General features: G+C 40.1%; 1 protein-coding gene and 1 long non-coding RNA gene across 2 annotated transcripts in view; one reads left to right on the forward strand and one right to left on the reverse strand.

Moving 5' to 3' along the window:
• Nucleotides 1-101: 101 nt before the first annotated feature.
• LOC109194854 (uncharacterized) lies at nucleotides 102-18,254 on the reverse strand. Its single transcript, XR_002056602.2, has 3 exons — nucleotides 17,016-18,254; nucleotides 16,277-16,362; nucleotides 102-1,962 (listed from the first exon to the last, which is right to left on the reverse strand). It is a non-coding gene; the product is annotated as an uncharacterized LOC109194854 (long non-coding RNA).
• Nucleotides 12,743-19,297, forward strand: part of sgk1 (serum/glucocorticoid regulated kinase 1) — a 35,587-nt gene continuing 29,032 nt past the window's right edge. Inside the window, exons 1-3 of the mRNA XM_005449566.4 lie at nucleotides 12,743-13,244; nucleotides 13,700-13,892; nucleotides 18,267-18,506. Of these exons, the coding sequence (XP_005449623.1) occupies nucleotides 13,752-13,892; nucleotides 18,267-18,506 (381 nt within the window). The 5' untranslated portion in view covers nucleotides 12,743-13,244; nucleotides 13,700-13,751. The remainder of the gene's footprint in view (nucleotides 13,245-13,699; nucleotides 13,893-18,266; nucleotides 18,507-19,297) is intronic.

The raw sequence follows: 19,297 nt of genomic DNA on the forward strand, positions 1-19,297 counted from the left end.
TTAATAATAGCAGGTTCTGTTCTGTTAACCAGTTCCGCTTTTGGTTCTTCCCTTAAAATCCAAATCAAAAAAATGAATTACCTCAAGATTGAAAAAAGTTATCCAAAAGTTATGTTAATCATAAAATTGCATAACTGGGTGAAACTGGTTACCTGTGATTGGTGTAATGATTATCCAACACAGAATGAAATCTGCCATAAGGGGCAGTAAATATAAACTGTGATTTCATATCCATGGCACATATGGGACAAAGGGAAATGATTGGCATGCCACAAGCAGCCCGAGAGACAAAAGACAGAAACAAAGCGTGTCTGTAAATAGTGCTCCTGTACGTCTGTGTGCTCCCTGTGGCTCCTGCAGACTTCCTTATCTGAGAGTCATCGGCTTGATCGCTCCATTGAAGTCAATGCTTCTCATTGTTCCTAGAAGGATGGAATTCCACAACTGCTACAAAGGGAGAGACAGAGCAGGGACACGGGGAGAATTAAAGGTTGGGCATGGACATATATGGTAGAAGAAATTACAATGGGAAACGTATTAAACACGCGATAAATTTGGCTTGGTGCTTTGTTTGGTTTGAGCCAGGTGTGTGCTGTAAAAAGACGTCACAAAATCCAGTATTTTTTGTGAATGCACACGATTTTTAAACCAAAATTTATTGCAAGCTAAAAAGAAAAAAAACACAAAACACCCACAAAAAACAAGATATGCAGTATATGCATTAGACAAGATGATCTAAATATGACCTCTACTTCTATAGCTCTGTATATAGATAGATATATTCAGTTTTTAATCCATGCCTTAAGAAGTGAAACTTTCATATCTAGTGAGAAAGTTTACAGCCTGCTTTGTATGCCACATTGGTAACTTTTAAGTTAAAAAGTTCATAAAAATCAAAACTTGTGTTACAAAAACTTGACATTGTGTTTTCATTACAAATGAAATGATTTTAATGTGTTTATTCAGTTATACACGGGCACCTCACCTAGCTCAGTGTCATCTTTCATGCACCCAAAACAAATTAATTTATGCTGTGGCAGATGGCACATCTTCAGAGGTGGAGTTTATGCAGATGAGGCAGCACCTTGCAATTTTGGTACCTTCTGTAATGTATAAGGCACCACAACAATGTAGCATAATTTAATGTTATTTGCAATGATCTGACTCTGAAAAATCCCCGGAAGCTGCTTTTAAAGAGGAAGTGTGGAGATTATCATTAACAAGGCTGACTCCACATCCTGATGCTGAACATCCTGCTCTAGCCTCTCATACAAATTACACAAGGCGCATCAGGTCACTAAAACAATAGGTTTAAACTATCTGTTAGCTCAAGTGAAATCACCAGAATTGGAGTTTATATGTGCAGCCAACAAAAGGGCAGGCTTTACTTGAACCTTTGTGTTTTTCAGGCACGATCAGTATCGAGAAAAGATCTGATTAAATGCCTCTTGATCTGTGTCCTCGGAGACACATGACTCATCAGCTGGTATGCAAATATGCATGTGTGTAAGCAGGTAATAATGTCCCAAAGTCTCCAGGCGTATTCCTGTCAATCATTCATTTGAGGATTGCATTACTGAAAAGGTCACATAGCATCTGCTAAACAGGGAGAGATACAGAGAGAGATGAATATTTTAAAGTTTAATGAGAAAAAAATACAAGGAAGGGAATGAAACTGTTTTTTTACAAAAATATCACTCAATCTCACCATAATAACTGTTTCTTTAGTCCTATATTTGAAGCCTGATCACATCGAAAGGCACATGCTAAGTCAGCAAGAAGGCTGAATTATCTGACTGACCTGCTGCTCCACATTCTTGCCTTGTTCCACATCAGGTCTGAAGGGAACTTGATGTTTCTTTTGAATTCATACCAGACCCACCCTGCTCAATCTGTGGACCACGTGAATCACCTGCTCAGGTATGTCGTACCATGCGTCCGCAGCCAGTGTCTATCTTGCTCCTGTTTTGACGAGATTGCACTCAAGCAACACAGTAGACAAAGAAAAAAAAGCAGTGCAGCAAGGTCACAAGCTGTTATGAACTAACCTAGTTTCGGTTATGGTTAATATGCCCTGCGTTATACTAAAATCAATCTATAAGAGAATTGCTCCCTCATGATGCATGGCTAATTACAAGCACTGATCATATATAAATTGCAACTTTGTAAAATTGGTGTAAATTTTGATGAAATATAACATAACCAATAAGTTGTGTATTGCAGATCTTTGACCTGTTTTTGTGAATGAACAAAAGAACAAATAAAAAACAGTATATATTTTATCCGAAAGAGGAAACCCAAAGATTGGTTGTTGCACAGCACTTGCCTTTGAAATCGTCCATTGCATCATTTGGAAAAGGCCGAGAACTTATAAAAGGAACAAAGGGGATTGGAGGATCTGTTCGTTACCATCTACAATACTCTAGCATTAATCTGATCAACAAACCAAAGCACGCAGACGAAGAAGCACACGAAGAGCAGAAGAGTAACAATCTGCCTCTTTATGAGGTGCTTCCAAGCTAACAAGTGGCCAGCTATGTCGTTAGCATGTAGATACTTGATTCTCGACGATTCTCTAAGGAAATTTTCTGCTGAAGGAGACTTGCAAGCAGTCTGACAAATACCTACCAGGTGATTAGAACCTTTGTGAACTGTCACACTGAAACCGTGCTGTGCATTTGTGACTGTACTGGTTCGTAGTCCCACACAGAACACTGTTCTGAACTTACCCACTGTGGAAATCTTGCTAGAAACTACCTGCCTTGCAAGCTAAAATGTAACACACCCTGATGAAAAATAGTTCCTGCAAAGGAAGACACACAATATACGTGAGTCATAGTAATAGTCACTCTTTTGTGATTAGCAATTTAATTACAACAATAATAACCAATTATTAATAATTAGTATCACTTCTGATTCAAAGAATACACATATAGTTAATAACTTGACAGAGAAGTAAATTACATTAGACAATACCTTCACTAAATCAGGGTTGCAACCACAGAGTATCTCAGGATATGATGTTTTCACCATTGTGCAAATGATTAAATGTATTTAAAGGGAAAACAATAGACTAGAATGCATTGCTTTTTTGCACAGCATTGCTCCTGTTCTATCACATGAACAAAGTTTCACAGCTGCAGGTCATGCAAGTCGAAAATGAAAACTTAAAACACCTGGTTAAAAATTGGAGCCAAATGCTCCGCATGCCATGTCTTTGAAAACCTTCTGATTAAACTCGTGTGATGCTTGTTCCTTGACATTCTCCAGTACACATTACACAGGTATGTGCAGTAGGTGTTAAAACACGTGCTACACACACCCTGATGTTGGCTTTTTTTCAACTTTCTAACATGCTGAATTAAAAACAAAAAGAGAGCTTCAAGTTGTCTGTGTTTAATTATATTGTCTGAACAAACAATGGATCGCTTAATACTTCACTTTATATGGGACACGCAAACATCGCAAGACAGAGCAAATACCAAATCACGTATCACAGCTAGTCATCAGGTGGTGCACATCACGCGAGTGTCAGGTGATACAACCACACTATAACAGAAAATAAAGCAATGATAACTTGAGAATATGCACTACCAAAGACATGGCAACATACCCACTAAGTGAGTTGCAGCTATGTGTATGCAACAAGAAACAGCTTTTAAAAAAATTGCTGCTTAAAAGTCTACTCGAAATGTTTCTGCAAAACAAATTTAATTAGCTATTATTCTGTTGGTTTGGCAGACAACATTTCAGGGCATTACAGTTCCTCTGAGTTTACAGTTTGACAGTCTTGACCTATAAATGCTGAACAAAGACACGTAAATTTGCTAGCAAGCTACAGTTTTACCTTAGCTTGAGCTTTTTAGCTTCGTATGCTAATCATCGCCATCTAAATAATAATTTTAGATTATTTCTACTTGAGCAAAAACAGATGTCATGCTCATGAGTAGCAAGTCTTTATTTATTATTTGTGCCCTTTCTTCTTTAATAAGATTGATACTGTAATGTACAAACTTCACATTTAAGACCTGCATTAAACTAGTGGTTATCATGTTTGACAGTTAGCACTTACAGTTAACTGCACTGTGTAATAATTCAAATGTAGAAATGCCTTTTTTCAGTTTTTATGTCTGTTAATGCTGGGTGACATCAGCAGACATAGATTTGTTCAAAAAGTATGTACTTAGAAATTACTGTAAGTATGTTGACAAATCAATTGTGACTCAATGTTTAAACTTGTTTTGTGTATTTGCTCCCTCTGATATGAAATGCAGAGGATGCACTAGTGCCCAGACTCCAGCTATACAGAAAATCTTCAGTGATTGCAGGTGTGCGCAGAAAGTTTGCTATTTACTTTCACTTTGCTTTTAGAATGCAGTCTGACTATCTGTGTCCCAGCACTTGTTGGTTGCTGTAGATTCCTTGATCTTACTGGTATTTTACAGTGTACACAGTAACATACCAGAGCCCGCTCTGCTTAAACTTGTGAAATGAGTACATCGTCTTCAGTGAATCTGAAGTGATCGTAAAAAGGTGAAAATTTGGATTGTCTCCTTCACTTAATGGGCTTGTGCGTTGGACAAAATGAAATAAGTTATTTGCATCAGGCTGACATGGTGGGCTGACATTAATTTTTAAGGACATGGTGCTGCAGTCGCATTGGATTTCATTTTAGTGTAAAACATTTCTGTTAATTCACCTAAACTGTAACCTATTTTCAGCTTGTGAATAATCTTTCTCGCTGTACAATGATGATTTATTAATCATCATTATCATTGACCCATTTGAGGTTTTCACTTCAGGTACTAGAAGTGTGGTAATATATGCAAAAAAAAAAAAAAAAAAAATGAAATGCATGGTGAAATAAAACTTCTTACATAAGCCTCTCTGGTACCAGGGATTGAATCCATAATGCATGATTCTGCACCTCACTGCACCTTTACTTCCAGTGCCAAGGTTAAGTGATAGTCCTGAAAGCAATGTTTCCTTTATATACTGAGGTAGAGATGGTGGATGGTTGTGTAGTGACATTGAATTAAATGCCTAACTATAATTCAGTTTGTTATTTGAGTGACAATTTTCAAAATGGAATTGTAATAGCCACAATTCTCTCTTAATTTTAACCCCACTGTCAGTTGATTGGATTACTCTGGAATTCTAAAATGAGGATAATACTTTTGCTGACTGCTAATTTTAATGTTGAATCAAATATCCGCTCTGGCTTTGGTATATATTCCTTATCAGGTCTTAAAATGAGGTAAACACAAGCTGAGATGAACAGCATTACATTTTATAGTGTCATTATTTATTTAACAAAAACCCAAGTTGCAGAAGGAGTGTGTGAACAATTAAGAAAAGCCTATGATTCAATAGTTTGTAGAACCACCTTCAGCAGCGATAACTTGAAGTCATTATTTTTTGTTTGACTTTACCAGTCTCTCACATTGTTGTGGAAGGTTTTGGCCCACTCTAATTTAGATTGTCGAGGATTATGAGGTTTATGCATAGCTCTCTTAAGGTCCCACCACAGTATTACAATCATGTTGAAGTCCAGACCTAGACTGGGCCATTGCAACACCTTGATTTTTTTCTTTTTCTGCCATTCTGTTGTAGATTTGCTGCTTAGGGTCATTGTCACATTTGACCCAGTTTTGGCCAAGCTTTAGCTGTCAGACAGATGACCTCACATTGAACTTTAGAGTTCACTGTCAACTCAGTGACTGCAAAACAAGCCCAAATCTTCAGCCCTCCACCCCCGTGCTTGACAGCTGGTGTGAGATGTTTGTGCTCATGACCTGCGTTTGTCATGAACTTTAACACTTAACATACTATCTGATGCCTGTAGAGTCCGAGATGCAGTTCTTGGTTTGTTTTTGACATTTCTCTGAGCACTGGACAGTTGAAACTTGATGTCAATTTGCTGGGATGTCCACTTCAGGAAGACTGTTAACTGTCTGTCTTGAATTTTTTTTTTAAATGATGGACTTTAAATTATTTGGAAATGGCTTTATAACCATTCCCAGGCTCATGGGAAGCAGCAACTGCTTATTGATTTCTTTCGTCCTTGGTACACCTGAGCAGCTTGCTTTTTAGTGGAGCATTCTCCAGACCAGCAAGCTGCTAAAGCTCCTGTTTTTTATAGAGGCGCTCACACTTGCTAACGATCAGTTAATCAAGTACATTTAATTAGCAGCACCTGGCTACTACTTACCCTGATCATAATTCTTAGTTTTTCCACACGGCACTTCTGTTTAATTTTTGTTCACTAAATAGTGACATTTACCTAATTTTAAGACCCACTAGAGTTATTTTTTTATTAGGTCTTGTTTTAAATATTAGAATTGACTGAGGGTGTACTGCTTTATCTTACTAGCAACAACTTCCATGAAAAAGTCTAAACCATTTGTTTATGATAGCACATGTTTCTCAGTATATTCTGACTTCCTTACCCAGCCAGAGGTACCTCCTTGCATTTGAAAATGTAAATCTTTTGCAAAGGTCACAAATATAGTGTGTCTGCTGAATGGTATTTTCAGTTAAAATACACATTTGGTGCGCAAGAGAGTATTTACAGTGCCTCGAAAGTGCATGTGAGATCAAGTTAAAATAGACCACAGTGGATACATTCATCTTAATGTGCTAACATGTCACCCTGTGGAAAAAAAATGGCTCAGTGGTGTAATAAATTCAACTCAAGCTCTGTTGAAATGAAAACAGAATTTAGTGACTTAAAAAGTCCTAAAAGTAGTACAAAGAGAATATATAAACAATGCATTTTTTTAAGAATATGTACTTATTTGATCCCAGCAACACACTGAAAATAACTGACAAGATGACATTGATTCAACAAACATGATTGTTGTTTGGAAATCTATAGCACAATAGCATACATTAGGCTGCAGCCACTGAGAGCTGTTATCGGATCAGTTTATTCACAATAGGTAGCCATGATTTTTTGTTAAGGTAAAGTATAGTTAACTTTTCCATGGAGTTTCTGCTTGTATTTTAGCTGACTGAGCTTAGTGATGAGCACCACTGTAATTGGTTCTCCCCTCTCTACTTCTTTCCCTCTGTCTCCTTAGCTCAGCACTGCAGTATTGTCAATCCCACTGGGAGTTTCGTTGCTGAACTCCCTCCTACGCACACCATCACACACAGACACCAACGCAATACTGTACTGAAGCAAACAAGCACCACAAACAAATACACAAACACACGATTTGGCACATGGGGGGGTCTGTATACATGCCACTACATTCTCACAACCTCTCTCTACTCTTGCAAGCACCACCACTGTTACCTCCCACGCATCTAATACACACACACACACACACACACATATGCACACGCACTCACACAACCTTGGACCAACAGTAGACTCGTGGCTGTGTGCGCGCTGCTCATTAGGCAATAATAGATTCAGTAAGCTTAACTTTAGGCCCTGGGAGAGCCTTGAGGTAAACTAAAACCTAATAAGCAAGGGTGACAGACACTGAAACACACATGCACATACAGATAGACAAACATAATCACACCCAAAATAGTGTTCACCACCCTATTTATTAGTTAAATATGGGTGTCAAAGGAAAATGAATGTTGTTTGCTCACTTTGCTCACAAGTCTGCCTTTAGTTGCAGATGGCAGTCCTTCACTTATTCTCAATCATCCTGATACCATCATACACACACCCACCCACACATATGCACACACACACACACACACACACACACACACACACACACACACACACACATACAAACAACTCTCTCTGCAAAATATACCTTTCTTCATAATCCTGTGTTCTAACACCTTTGCTTCCTGAGACAATTCACACTTAACAAATGCTGCAGTTTGCATACAGAATATGCTAACAATGTCACATGCAGGAAAAGTATGGAAAAAAAGCAATGTATGAATCCCTGTACAGAAACACATATACACCCAGAAAGTCACATTTGAAGAAGCTGTGTGCTTTATGGCAATGGTATAAAAAAGGGTTGCTATTTTCAGCATGGGAGGGAACTTGCGGCTGGTGTAAAATTGAAGCACTTTTTCCTATACATGCTCCTCGCTGAAGCCTGTGGAGGCAAAGTAGGAACATGGTTAATTTATGAAAGTGACTCAGAGTCAGCGGGATCCTCTTAGAAGTGGAAGACAGTGAGAGAAGGCAGTGGGTGAAAGTGTGTTTCATGAAGCAATGCAAAGATGCGCACTTGCAGCCAGGGTCACGAGGTTCGGGCGTTGTTCCAAGTGATGAGCTCAGTACTTGATGTCAGTGGTCAGCCTGTCCCTGGAACCGTATGAGCAGAGCTGAGGCGGACACTGGAAATTAACTGAGTTTGATGCAGTAGAGAAAAGTGAGAGGGCAAGGGCAAAAACAGGGAGAAGCTGGTCTTCAAAATAAAATAGGGTGTACACTCACAGGCCAGTTTATAAGTTACACCTTGCTATGCTGGACATCCTTTTACCGGCAGAACTCCTTAATTCTTTGTGGGATCAATTCAACAGGTTTCTGGAGACATTTATCAGAGATTTTTGTCCATGTTGACATGATTGCATCACATAGCTTTTACAGATTTGCCGGCTGCAATTCCATGATGTGAATCTCTTATTCCACCACATGTCAAAGGTGCTCTATTGCATGATGATCTGGTGGCTGTGGAGGCATTTGAGTACAGTGAACTCAATGTAATGCTAAAATGCCGTGATCTTAAAAAGAATGGAAATGATAACCAAAAGTACTCGGGTAATGCTGTGGCATTTAAACAATGATCAGCTGATAATGAGGTGTCCCTTAAATGTGGCACAGATTTACCCCCCATACCATTACACCACTGGCAGCAGCCTAAAATCATCGAGATGAAGCAGGATCGGTCTATGCTTTTAAGTTGTTTACGCTAAATTCTGACTTTACTGCCCACCAACCCCATATCATGACAAAGCGTCCAAAAAAAAAACATTGTCCAATTTTGGTGAGCCTATCTTTTTTGTTTTTAAGATTGGCACCTGGTGTGGTCTTCTGCTGCTAGCCCATCTCTGTTGAGATTCAGAGATGCTCTTCTGCATACCTTGGTTCTAGCAAGTGGTTATATGAATTACTATAACGTTCATATCAGCAGGAAACAGTCTGGCCATGCTCCTCTGACCTCTGACATCAACTCTATGAACTGCCAATTAATATTTTCTCTTTTTCAGACCATTCTCTGTAAACCCCACAGACGATCTGAAGATCGGCAGTTTCTGAGTTACTCAGACTTAGAAACTCCATTTTTAAAGTCATTTAAATCTCATTTCCTTCCCATTCTCATGTTCTGTTTGAACTTCAGCAGGTCATGGATTTCCTGCATGTGATTGGCTGATATTTGCGTTGAACAGATTTACATAATGAAATGTGTCTGGTGAGTACTGATCAACTGACTGCAGATGCATACAAACCTTAATGCTAAAGAGGCGAATACATATTATGCTGATTATGATTTCCATTTATAAAATTACACTGCTAATGTTTATTTCTCTTGTTCTCATATCCAGAAAAGACTGCTTCATTTTCTTTCCTTTTTTTTAGACATTTTAAAAGTTTAAAATTGGCTCCCAATGTTTTCTCACTTCTTTAGTTTTGTCGGTGCTGCTTGAGTCAAGTTGGGGTGTTTTTCTCTGTAACTGTAGCTGAAAAGACTTAAAAGGAGATTTTTTTTCTTTTTCTTTTACCAGGTCTTGTTCAATATACAATCAAAACATACCCAGTGGAGCTCATTAGCAGTCTGAGATAGCAAGTGCATATTATCTCTGACCATCACAGAGGCTTGAAACAGCTTCACTTGGCTTTTAGTTGAAAGTTGCTGTTCTCCAATGTAATGTCTCATTACTTTCAGTAAATAATATGCTTGAAAAGGCATGTGAACGCCACGTAATATGTAGGGTTTGTGAGCTGCAGCTCCCACACAGGCGATAATATCTGTAAGCTCTTTGGAGGAGGGCCTGGTTGTATATGACACTTCACTGCATTCACATAACTTTGAGGCAATTCTATAATTTATAGACTTTGCATTCATTTTGGCAAGTCTGTGAAACATTTAAGTAGCCCCGTTGTCAATTATTTATTGGTTGGATTTGAATTCATAAGAGAAGCACATAATCTTTTGGGAGATCACAAAATTATTCATGTGCCATGCAGCTATATATTTTAGTGAGAATCTGTTAAGGTTATGTAAGTCTGTTGCTGCTGTCAGACTATGTAATAGCACCCTGGAGCCCTTACAGCTCTGGATGAGGAGATATTTTAGCAAACTAGGTTTTTGTCTTTATTCCCCTGACTGGATTCAGTGAAGCAAATCACTGGTGCTTTAATGCTTAAAACCAGAATAGGCTTCTTCCCTTTTTCTTCTATTGACTAGATGCAGTGAGGCAAATATTAAAATTCACATCAAAGAATAAACAATCTCTCTTAACTTTGGCGCTACATATAAGGCTTTCGACCTAAATTACCACTGGCGTAATTTGTCTCCTCTCTCTGATATGATCTTCAAGAGCGCACAAGCAGGCGGACACAGACAAGCTATTAAAAATCAGTGTAGTGCTGTGCCGACAAAGCCATCCACCCTGAACTCCTCCCTACTGTTGCTTTATAACGTGCCATTGTTTTCCTCTGTCAACAACAAGATAAAACCTATGCTGTATATAAAATCAGAGCGAATATTTTAGAGACAAATTAAATGTGAAAGCATTCAAGAAAAACAAAGCTCAGAGGTTTCCAGATGTTCCTTCCATCTGTAGAAGCTAAGCCTCAGTAAAGTCCACACTTCATTTCACCATTAACCATTTTATGTCATTACTGCTGAGTCATATGACTGATCTTGATTATTCTGCACAGTCACTGATTCCCCTCCGAGAAAGAAATGCATCCCTCCCAATATGTAGCTGAGGCAAACAGACTCACTTGCTGCCTAATTAGAGTTTCATTTTGTCTGAATGCTTGCCACGTGTACAGCAGGGTGCCTTTTAATTTGCACGCAGTGCAGAGGTGTTGTTCGGTGAAATCGGTTCTTAATCTTTCCTTTCTAATGGGTTTTCTTTTGATCAATACAGCCACTCAACACAATTGCACGATTGTTCTCTGATAAACACAATAGTTATTCAGTAAAACTTGTGTGTTTCACAATCAACTGGTATATTAAACACATAAAGTACTTTGCTAACTAATGGGTGAAGTGATTCTGTGCATCTTTTATATACAGTGTGTCGTAGAAAATTATACTGTCAATTAAAAGCGTCCATAAAAATTGCTGGAGCTGGTTCTCTCTCTCTTTGTGATTGTGGATTGTGCTGCTATTTGATCATAACAAATAATTTGAGTTAACGGGACATAAAAGAGTACAGAAATGCACTCTTTTATGTAAACAAACAATCAAAAACAATATTTGAGTGTGAGTGTACATCTGATATTTTAGACAGTAATATTTTTGTCTTTTGTCCTGTCTCCCTCTCCTCACCGCAGCAGATGGCTGCCCTTCTCTGAGCCTGATTCTTCCTGTTATCAGAGAGTTTTTCCTTCCCACTCTCACCAAGTGCTTCCTCAAACGCAGTCGTCTGATTGTTGAAGTTTTCTTTCGATTATTGTATGGTCTTTACCTTTCAATTTAAAGAGGTGACTGTTGTGTTGGGTTGTGATTCGACACTTTATAAAGAAAATTTAATTAATTTAAAATATCGCACAACTAATTATGCTTTAAAGTTCTGAAACAAAATTGGAGTTATCAAAACTTTAAAAAAGTACTACATGAACCTTATGAATCACATGACATCTTGACGCTCACTGCACAGGTCTTTATTTTAGCACGATGACATCCGTGCTAAAACCCACTCCTGCAGTCATGGCTTGGCTTTTCTGTCATAAGTGTATATAAAACACCACCTGCTAAGATGCTACTATGGAGATATGGCAGACAACAAGTGTTGAGTGCTACTTCCTATAATCTTTACCCTAACCTAACATAATCCCAGTAATCGTGGTGGTGGGGTGGGTCAACAAAAACACTGCCTTGTAGCTCTTCCTACTTGTAATTCAAGTCACACTTTGACATTAGCTGCTAGAAATGCCGTCGAGCAATGTGAATTTAGAGATGAAGGTCAAGTAGAAAGTAATTTTCTCATCAGTGCAGCAGAGTGAGTAAACATTCGCTTCTAATTGCTACACGAAAAGCCATGAAGCCTATCATATATAAAGCATATGTAATGGTTAATAATTCATGTGTTACTGTTTTACTTTTAAGGCAGCAGCCGGCTCGCAACTAGAAGCTTTCTTTTTTTTTTTTTTTTTTTACAGCACTCAATGTCCATGAAAGCGTAACCGGAAAGTGATTCAGCTTTATTGTACATGGGTGTCAGATTAGGAAATTAAACTGCTCCTGCCTTATTGGTACAGAGGCAAGGGCATATGCACTGACGGGACGAGATGTGTGTCAGTGTGAGCGTGAAGTCCGGCTGGATCAAAAGAGCCAGTGGTTCACTACCATTATCCCTGACACGCAGGCCTGCTGTGATGGAGACACGCATTGGATGTCACCGTCCTCTTTGGTCCTCAGCGATACAGTTTCAGAAAAAAGGGGAGAAAACAAGGGAGGACTGAGGTGAGGCAGGCTGAAGGAGGGAGAGAGAGTGGGAGGAGCCAGCCCTGACTGCAGCAGAAAAATGAGTGAGCGGAGGGAAAAAGGGGGAGGGCAGAGTGGTGATGAGGAAACAGTGAAGGATTTGGAGGAAGGGAGAGAGACAGAGAGAGAGAGATGGGAAGAGAAAGAGAAGGGGAGGGGAGGCAGCATCTGCTTGCTGCAGAGCCTTTCATTGATAAAGTAGCACCGGAGTGAGCCAGAGGACTGCAGCTGGACTCATCACACACACGCTTCATCATGCTTTCATTCACGCACTTCCCGAGACTTCCTCTGTGCACTCACCCACAGTGCACCTCAAGTCTTTGCACCAGTGAGGACGCACACGCTCACCCACTAATCACACAGTGACATGCTCTTTATTTAACAACACCATCGCCTCAGACTTGCTTCTGTTCTCTGCATCCTATTTTTGGGAATGTAAGCTTAGCCCAGAGAGGGACACTTGTAACTGGGAGTTGTTGGTGTTGGTGGTGCATCTGATCTGGGACCGGGCTTCGGAGGAGTCTCCGGACAACAACAAATAAAAAAAGACAGGCTGCAGCGGGATCAGCAGAAACCAGCCAGCGGAACTGCATAAAGGTAGGGATGGAGAAATTAGACATTCATCCACACTTGTAGAACCGTGCTTAAACACACCCATCTTGTAAATACACTCGTGGATGCACGCGTAAACTTCACACACAGCTGACATTCACTGAGATGCTGAGTGTGGGGTGCTGTAAACAATGCTGTTTCCTGCCCACATCAGCAGGAGCAGGTGTATTTGTCTCTCCATCTCTTTCTTTTCTGTGAATTTCTCACTTTCTCGCTTACTTCAGCCCCGTCTTCATCTCTGTTCTGACAGGTTGGTTTTGAGGTAATCTCATTCATATCGCAGCATCTCACCCTCAAATTTTTGGTCCATCTGCCTCCTCCTGCCGCCTCTCGCTCTCACTCTCCTCTTGCATCCCAAATCTTGCTCATATTGCGGAGGCATCACTCCTGCTTTCGTTGCCTTATTGAACTCTTTCTCTTGCTTTCTCTCTGTCTGCCAGTCTGCCCGTCATCCTGGGATCTACAGAAGCAAGCGGTGTGCCGGTGTCGGCCATGAAGCTGGTGAATGGGGGAGGAGGAGGAGGCGGAGGAGGAGGAGGAGGGGGAAGCAGTGGCGTGGGAGGTGGAGGTGGGGGAGAGAAAACTGCCTTCTCCTTTAAGAAGTGCTCTGCCTTCCAGTTTGTCAAGAGAAAGGTGAGTTTGGATGAAAAACATACATTTTGGTGGGGGTGCATCTTTGCGCCTACACATGAGCTGCATATTGGCTGTGAGAGGTGGTGACACAGCCAGAGTGTGTGGGTGTGTATGTGTGTGTGCATGTGTGTGCACACCAGAGATGATGTCATTGTGAAGGCTAAGCCGCTCTAATCAAGCGTAAGATTGGACTCCCTGCTTGTCTGTGTTTACAGCATGTGTTAGGTTTTTTTCTTTTTTTGCTTGTGTGTTTGCGTATTCCAAAACACCGTTGCACTTCAGGACCCACAAGTGTGTGTTGTGTTGAAATCACTGAGTGGAAGAGAGGTCCTGTGGTTAGGATCTAGTCAGCATATCCTGGGTTCTGCTGCAGTGCTGCCACAAGGCTCATTACTGGTGTGTAATGTTGATAGTTTGCATTAAATGTTTTCTGTGATGGTTCGTTGTAGGTCTGATGAATGTGGGCCCTGGCTTTTATAAAAGCATAACTTCAAGCTGTACTTAAAACTCAAAACTGTTCTTAGGTCTCACTTTCTAATAAGGTTCACCTCACAAGGATGCATTATAACTGTCACCCTCACTAGAGGTCAATAAACCCTATTTTTGCATATTGCATATTACTGTCAAATTGCAAAATAATTCTATCAATGGGCTGCAGAACATCTGCAAGACTTTGCATTGCATATTTCAGACTTCTCCTGTTTTGTTTCAAACTTTTAATATCAACAGTAAAGTGGACTAGGATTATTACAGTATGTGTGATTTGTGTTATGGCTTATACCCCCCCCCCCCCCCCCCCAAAAAAAAAAAAAAAAATTGGTTGGCTATATAGAAAGTCATAATAAAGAAGTTATCATAGCTATGTGTTGTCAAACTCAAGTGCTAGCTAAATAAATAAATGTGTATTTATTAAGTTATTACATTCAATGGGGAACTAAACACAAAGTGAACAACACCTCCTTCCCCTTCTTCTTTCGGGTGCTCTCTTTAGGGGTCCCCACAGCAGATAATCTGCTTCCTTCCATCAATTCGTCCCTAGCATCTTCTTCTGTCACACCATCCCTCCGCGTGTCCTAGTTCGCTACATCCATGAATTTCTCTGTTTTCTTCCTCTTATCCTCCTGCTTGGCAGCTCTATATTTAACATCCTTTTGTCCAATATCCCTCCTCTGCACATGTCCAAACCATCACAGTCCCCACTCTCACTTCTACACTCCTGTCCTTCTTTCTCTCTCACTGCCTCTAAACATGCCTTCCCTCCATCTCCTACTCTTTTGTATTTGTTCGGCAGTAGCGCATTATCCATCGGGCCCCTGCTGGTCAACTGCATTGGTTTCCCTCATCGTCGACCCAGGCTTCAACCAGTATGCAGTATGGAAAGCTCATTCGTATTTAATTTTTGCACCAATTTTATACCGAATGCCCTTCCTGACTGCACTAGCCTAAACCTCGCTTAAAACAATAACAAATATATTACAACAATAGTTTGTACCACACTTTTTCAAGTTTTATAACTGATTAATTATTAGTAAACCACTCATTAGTTGTAGCCCTAAGAAACTAGTGGCAAGATTTACTAAATGGGGCAAAACAGCCTGTGAGCGCAATCCCCCCAAAAACTCTCATAGTTAGTTTTATGGGTGATTTACAAAAGTTGTACTGTTTTCTAAACACAAGCACAGAAAGTTCGCTTCAACATCAAGCACAAAAATAAAACATGCTTTTTATCTGCATTACATATCAAGGCAGGTATCAGTGAATTGCATGTCACAGATGTTAATAAATCAGTTTGCACACTTGATTGCATTATGAGAAATGACCGTATACGACTGCTGTCGCTGTGTTACTACAATATTACTTGAGGTTTATTAGATTTCGAAAAGTCACCGTATGCTGTAATCTGACTAAAACATGTCAATCTTAAAAACAAATTTAATTATGCTCCCTGAATAATTTGCAGTCGATTTACATGAGATCAAAAGAAAAAAAACAAAACAAAACAGCGCGCGGTGCCTGCAGGCCATAACAGGAAGGATATGACTAACATTACTTCCCACTTGTGGAAGAGAGGTAATGCACTCAGTCAATAATCACATTGCTGCTCTGGGGATACAACAGAACTTTTTTATTTTTATTTTTTATGTAGTAAAATAATTCAAATGACGAGTTAAGGGCTGATTGCAGCTGTTATTTACTTCATGTTGCCACAATTTCAGCCTTAGGCAGCGAACATCTTCCCAGATAGCAACAAATAAGCAACAATCACTTATGCTCTTGATTCATATTAGTTTTCTATCCAGTAGGTTACTGGATAGATTTACATACATTTCTGATCTGATTGTGTCACTGCTGTGTTTTTGTTTAGTTTTGGTTTTTTTACTCACAATATGAGTGGTCCAAAATGTGTGTTCTTGTGTGTCTGTGCTGGCTCAGATGGAGTACAGTATGGTGTGGATTACTGATGAATCGCCTGGTGAATAAGGACAGATTGCGTTAACACCCACACACACAACCACGCATGTACTCCCACAGGCGCTCTATGCTTGCAGTGAATTTCCCACAGAGTCTATCTATCTATCGATGTAAACTTAAAATTTTTCTTTTCAGTTTTTCCAAATGATTTCAATTTTGGCTTCCCTTCTGCTCCATCCAAGCGATGATAAAAAATAAAATAAAAAAACAGAACCTTGCAGAACATTCCCGAATCCCGGTTGATGCTATTGCTGCCTCTCAGGGTTTATTTATTTCTCTAATTGCTTCAGAATTATCCTAATTGCATAATAAGGAAAGCATGAGTCCAAACAGAGCCTTGTGTCACACAGAACAAGGAATGGAAATGTAAAGTCAATACAGCTGCATTCTGCATGTAACTGTACTTTTATCGGTCACTGTATATTTGAACATTTACAACTTGTTACACAGGAGCAAATACGTAACAGCGATGATGTCGTGCACAGCTTTTTCAAAAGCAAGCCAACATTTTCACATTCCAATGAGCGATGGATGACTGTGTTTTTGTGCCAAATTCGGTGGATTCGGCACCTATAATTAGTTTCACTGTCAGCGCGGCGCGGCGAACAACAGGTATGACGGAACACTGTTTGATCTGTCACATTCCCTTACCTCTTTGAACCTGATCTCAAAAACAACAAAGGGAAAAGTCATGTAATTAGATGGAACTCCAATCACGTGCAGCCAGTTCATGACTCGCGATGTGTGAAGAAGCTTGCGTTGCTTTCTTATTTTAGGTGTGTGTCATCCGTTTTCTGTGGCAGCCCTACAGCAGCTGGCTTGTTTTTGTGTTGACCTGCTGGAGTGTTTTTCCAAGTCTGTTTTCTCTTCGACCCGACATGCCTTGACAGGCTGTCGAGGCCGCCCTTCGACTTAGGCGTTCAGTCTCAGCGTGTGTGCTGTATGTGTGTGTGTGTGTTACTGCATTTTGGACTTTGTGCTGCTCAGCCGCCACAGGCTACAGCCCTGTGGTGTGTGTTTTCTAAATTTTCGAGTCACGCAGCAGGATGAAATTTCACAAGGTTCCTCTCACTGTCAATCTCCTTCTGTTTCTGTGTCTGTTTATCGGTTTCCTCTCCACTTTCACCAAGATTTTTTTTATGTGTTTCTTTCCTCCACACTCACACGCACAGACTCACACACACACAAACGTAAACACACCGGTGTTTCCTGTAAGTGACAGTGCTTCTCTGGTCTTAGTCACTGAAGGAGCACTGTGTGTACAGTATGCATTGTTCTTGCGTGCACCGACTTGTGCTGCGTTTGTTGACAGCATAAGGGTAATAATTAGAACACGCGCTCATGACGTGAATGCATGAAGGTTTGACTTGTTGTACTTCATCACAGAAGCACACTTGAGGACTGATGTTCTCCTCAGCTTTTACGAAGTATTGGTGAAGCAACGCTGGTGTTGAAAAAAAAACATACCCGGGAGTAGACAAATAAGGCTGTGTTTTCATTCTTCACCGAGACAGACTCAACATCATACTTTGCGCCATCAGATGTCTGTGTGTGTGCTTGCATTTGTGTGTGTAATACATATATGTCATTGTGTGAGTGCACCTCCTCTGATTAATGTGTGGCAGAGTGGAGACACAACCTGTGCCTCTGATAAGTGCATTCCTTCATGTGTGTATCTCTTTCTAGCTAACATGTAATCATGGATAAGTTGACAAACTGCTGATGATGAGTTGCAGCTGGTAAGGTGTTGGTGTATATGCACTGTATGCACATGTGCATCTGTGGAGATCCTGTGCAATTACCTTCAGCAGCAGAGGAAGAAACTGAGATGTTATAAGTCAGATCAGAGCATTTTTTTTTTCTTATTTAGAATAAATATTGTTCTTTTTTTTTCCTGTGCAGGTACGGAGATGGATGAGGAACCCGAAAGTGAGCGTGGAGAAAGCTCAGGGGAAAGGCCTCCTTTACTCCTGTCCAAAGTGTCCGCTGGCTGAGGACCTGTGGTACAGCCACTTCCCATCACCCTATGGCTGCTGTCATTATGCAGGACTGCAGGGTGGCCTGTATTACCACCAGGAGCCCTGCTCACCTTGTCCTGCAAATGGACAAACGAGTGGCCATGAAAAAAGCAAGGGCTGCAAGGTAAATGGAAAAACAAACAGAGAGAGGATTTGTGTGTGTGTCTGAATGTTGTTGTGTCGCTAATCAGGAATTCCATTGTTGGAAAAAAAAAAACTGCTTTGGACTTGCAAGCTATTAGTTCACTTTGGAAATAATTTGACTACAGAAAAACTGTATCAGGGGAATCTAGTTTGGTAAATAAAAGCTACTTAGAAGAAATTTAAGATTAGAAGAAGTAAAAATAGTTGTCAGTAAACATTTCAGCAAAAAATTCAGCTTGACTGAGTTGCAGCAAATGTCCAATGTTTTTCACAGGTTACACATTTAAAAAGTGCAAGTAATATGAGCATTTGATCTTTGGTCTCAGTCTGGGCTGTCATATATTTGCTTATTCATTATGAGATTTGGAAAGTTTGTCCATTTTGATGTCACTGTGTGAACAATGAACAGAGCTCACCCTTTTGCACATGCAGTACACAAAAGTCAAATTTCTGACCGATGAAGGGACTGCCTGTACGTGGACAATGAACAAAAGTACTGTGCCACCTACACATGATCCCAACAGGGGCTGTGCTTCCATGGAAAGCAATGCCATGAAGCCATGTTAGTGCTGGAGGAGGTTTGGAACTGCTCAGTTATCGAGTCACCAGTGTGACTTTTATGGACTATGCTGCTCATCACTCTGTAACTTTCCGTGGTCTCCCACTGAATTGCTGTGGTTCCTAAACAGTTCCTCTTTGTAAAAAATGTTCTTTTGACTGATCAGACAAAACTTTAACTTTTTGGAAGTTTTGAGCCCTGTTATATCCGGT

Source organism: Oreochromis niloticus, linkage group LG15, assembly GCF_001858045.2.
Source record: "Oreochromis niloticus isolate F11D_XX linkage group LG15, O_niloticus_UMD_NMBU, whole genome shotgun sequence".
NCBI classification, from domain to species: domain Eukaryota; kingdom Metazoa; phylum Chordata; class Actinopteri; order Cichliformes; family Cichlidae; genus Oreochromis; species Oreochromis niloticus.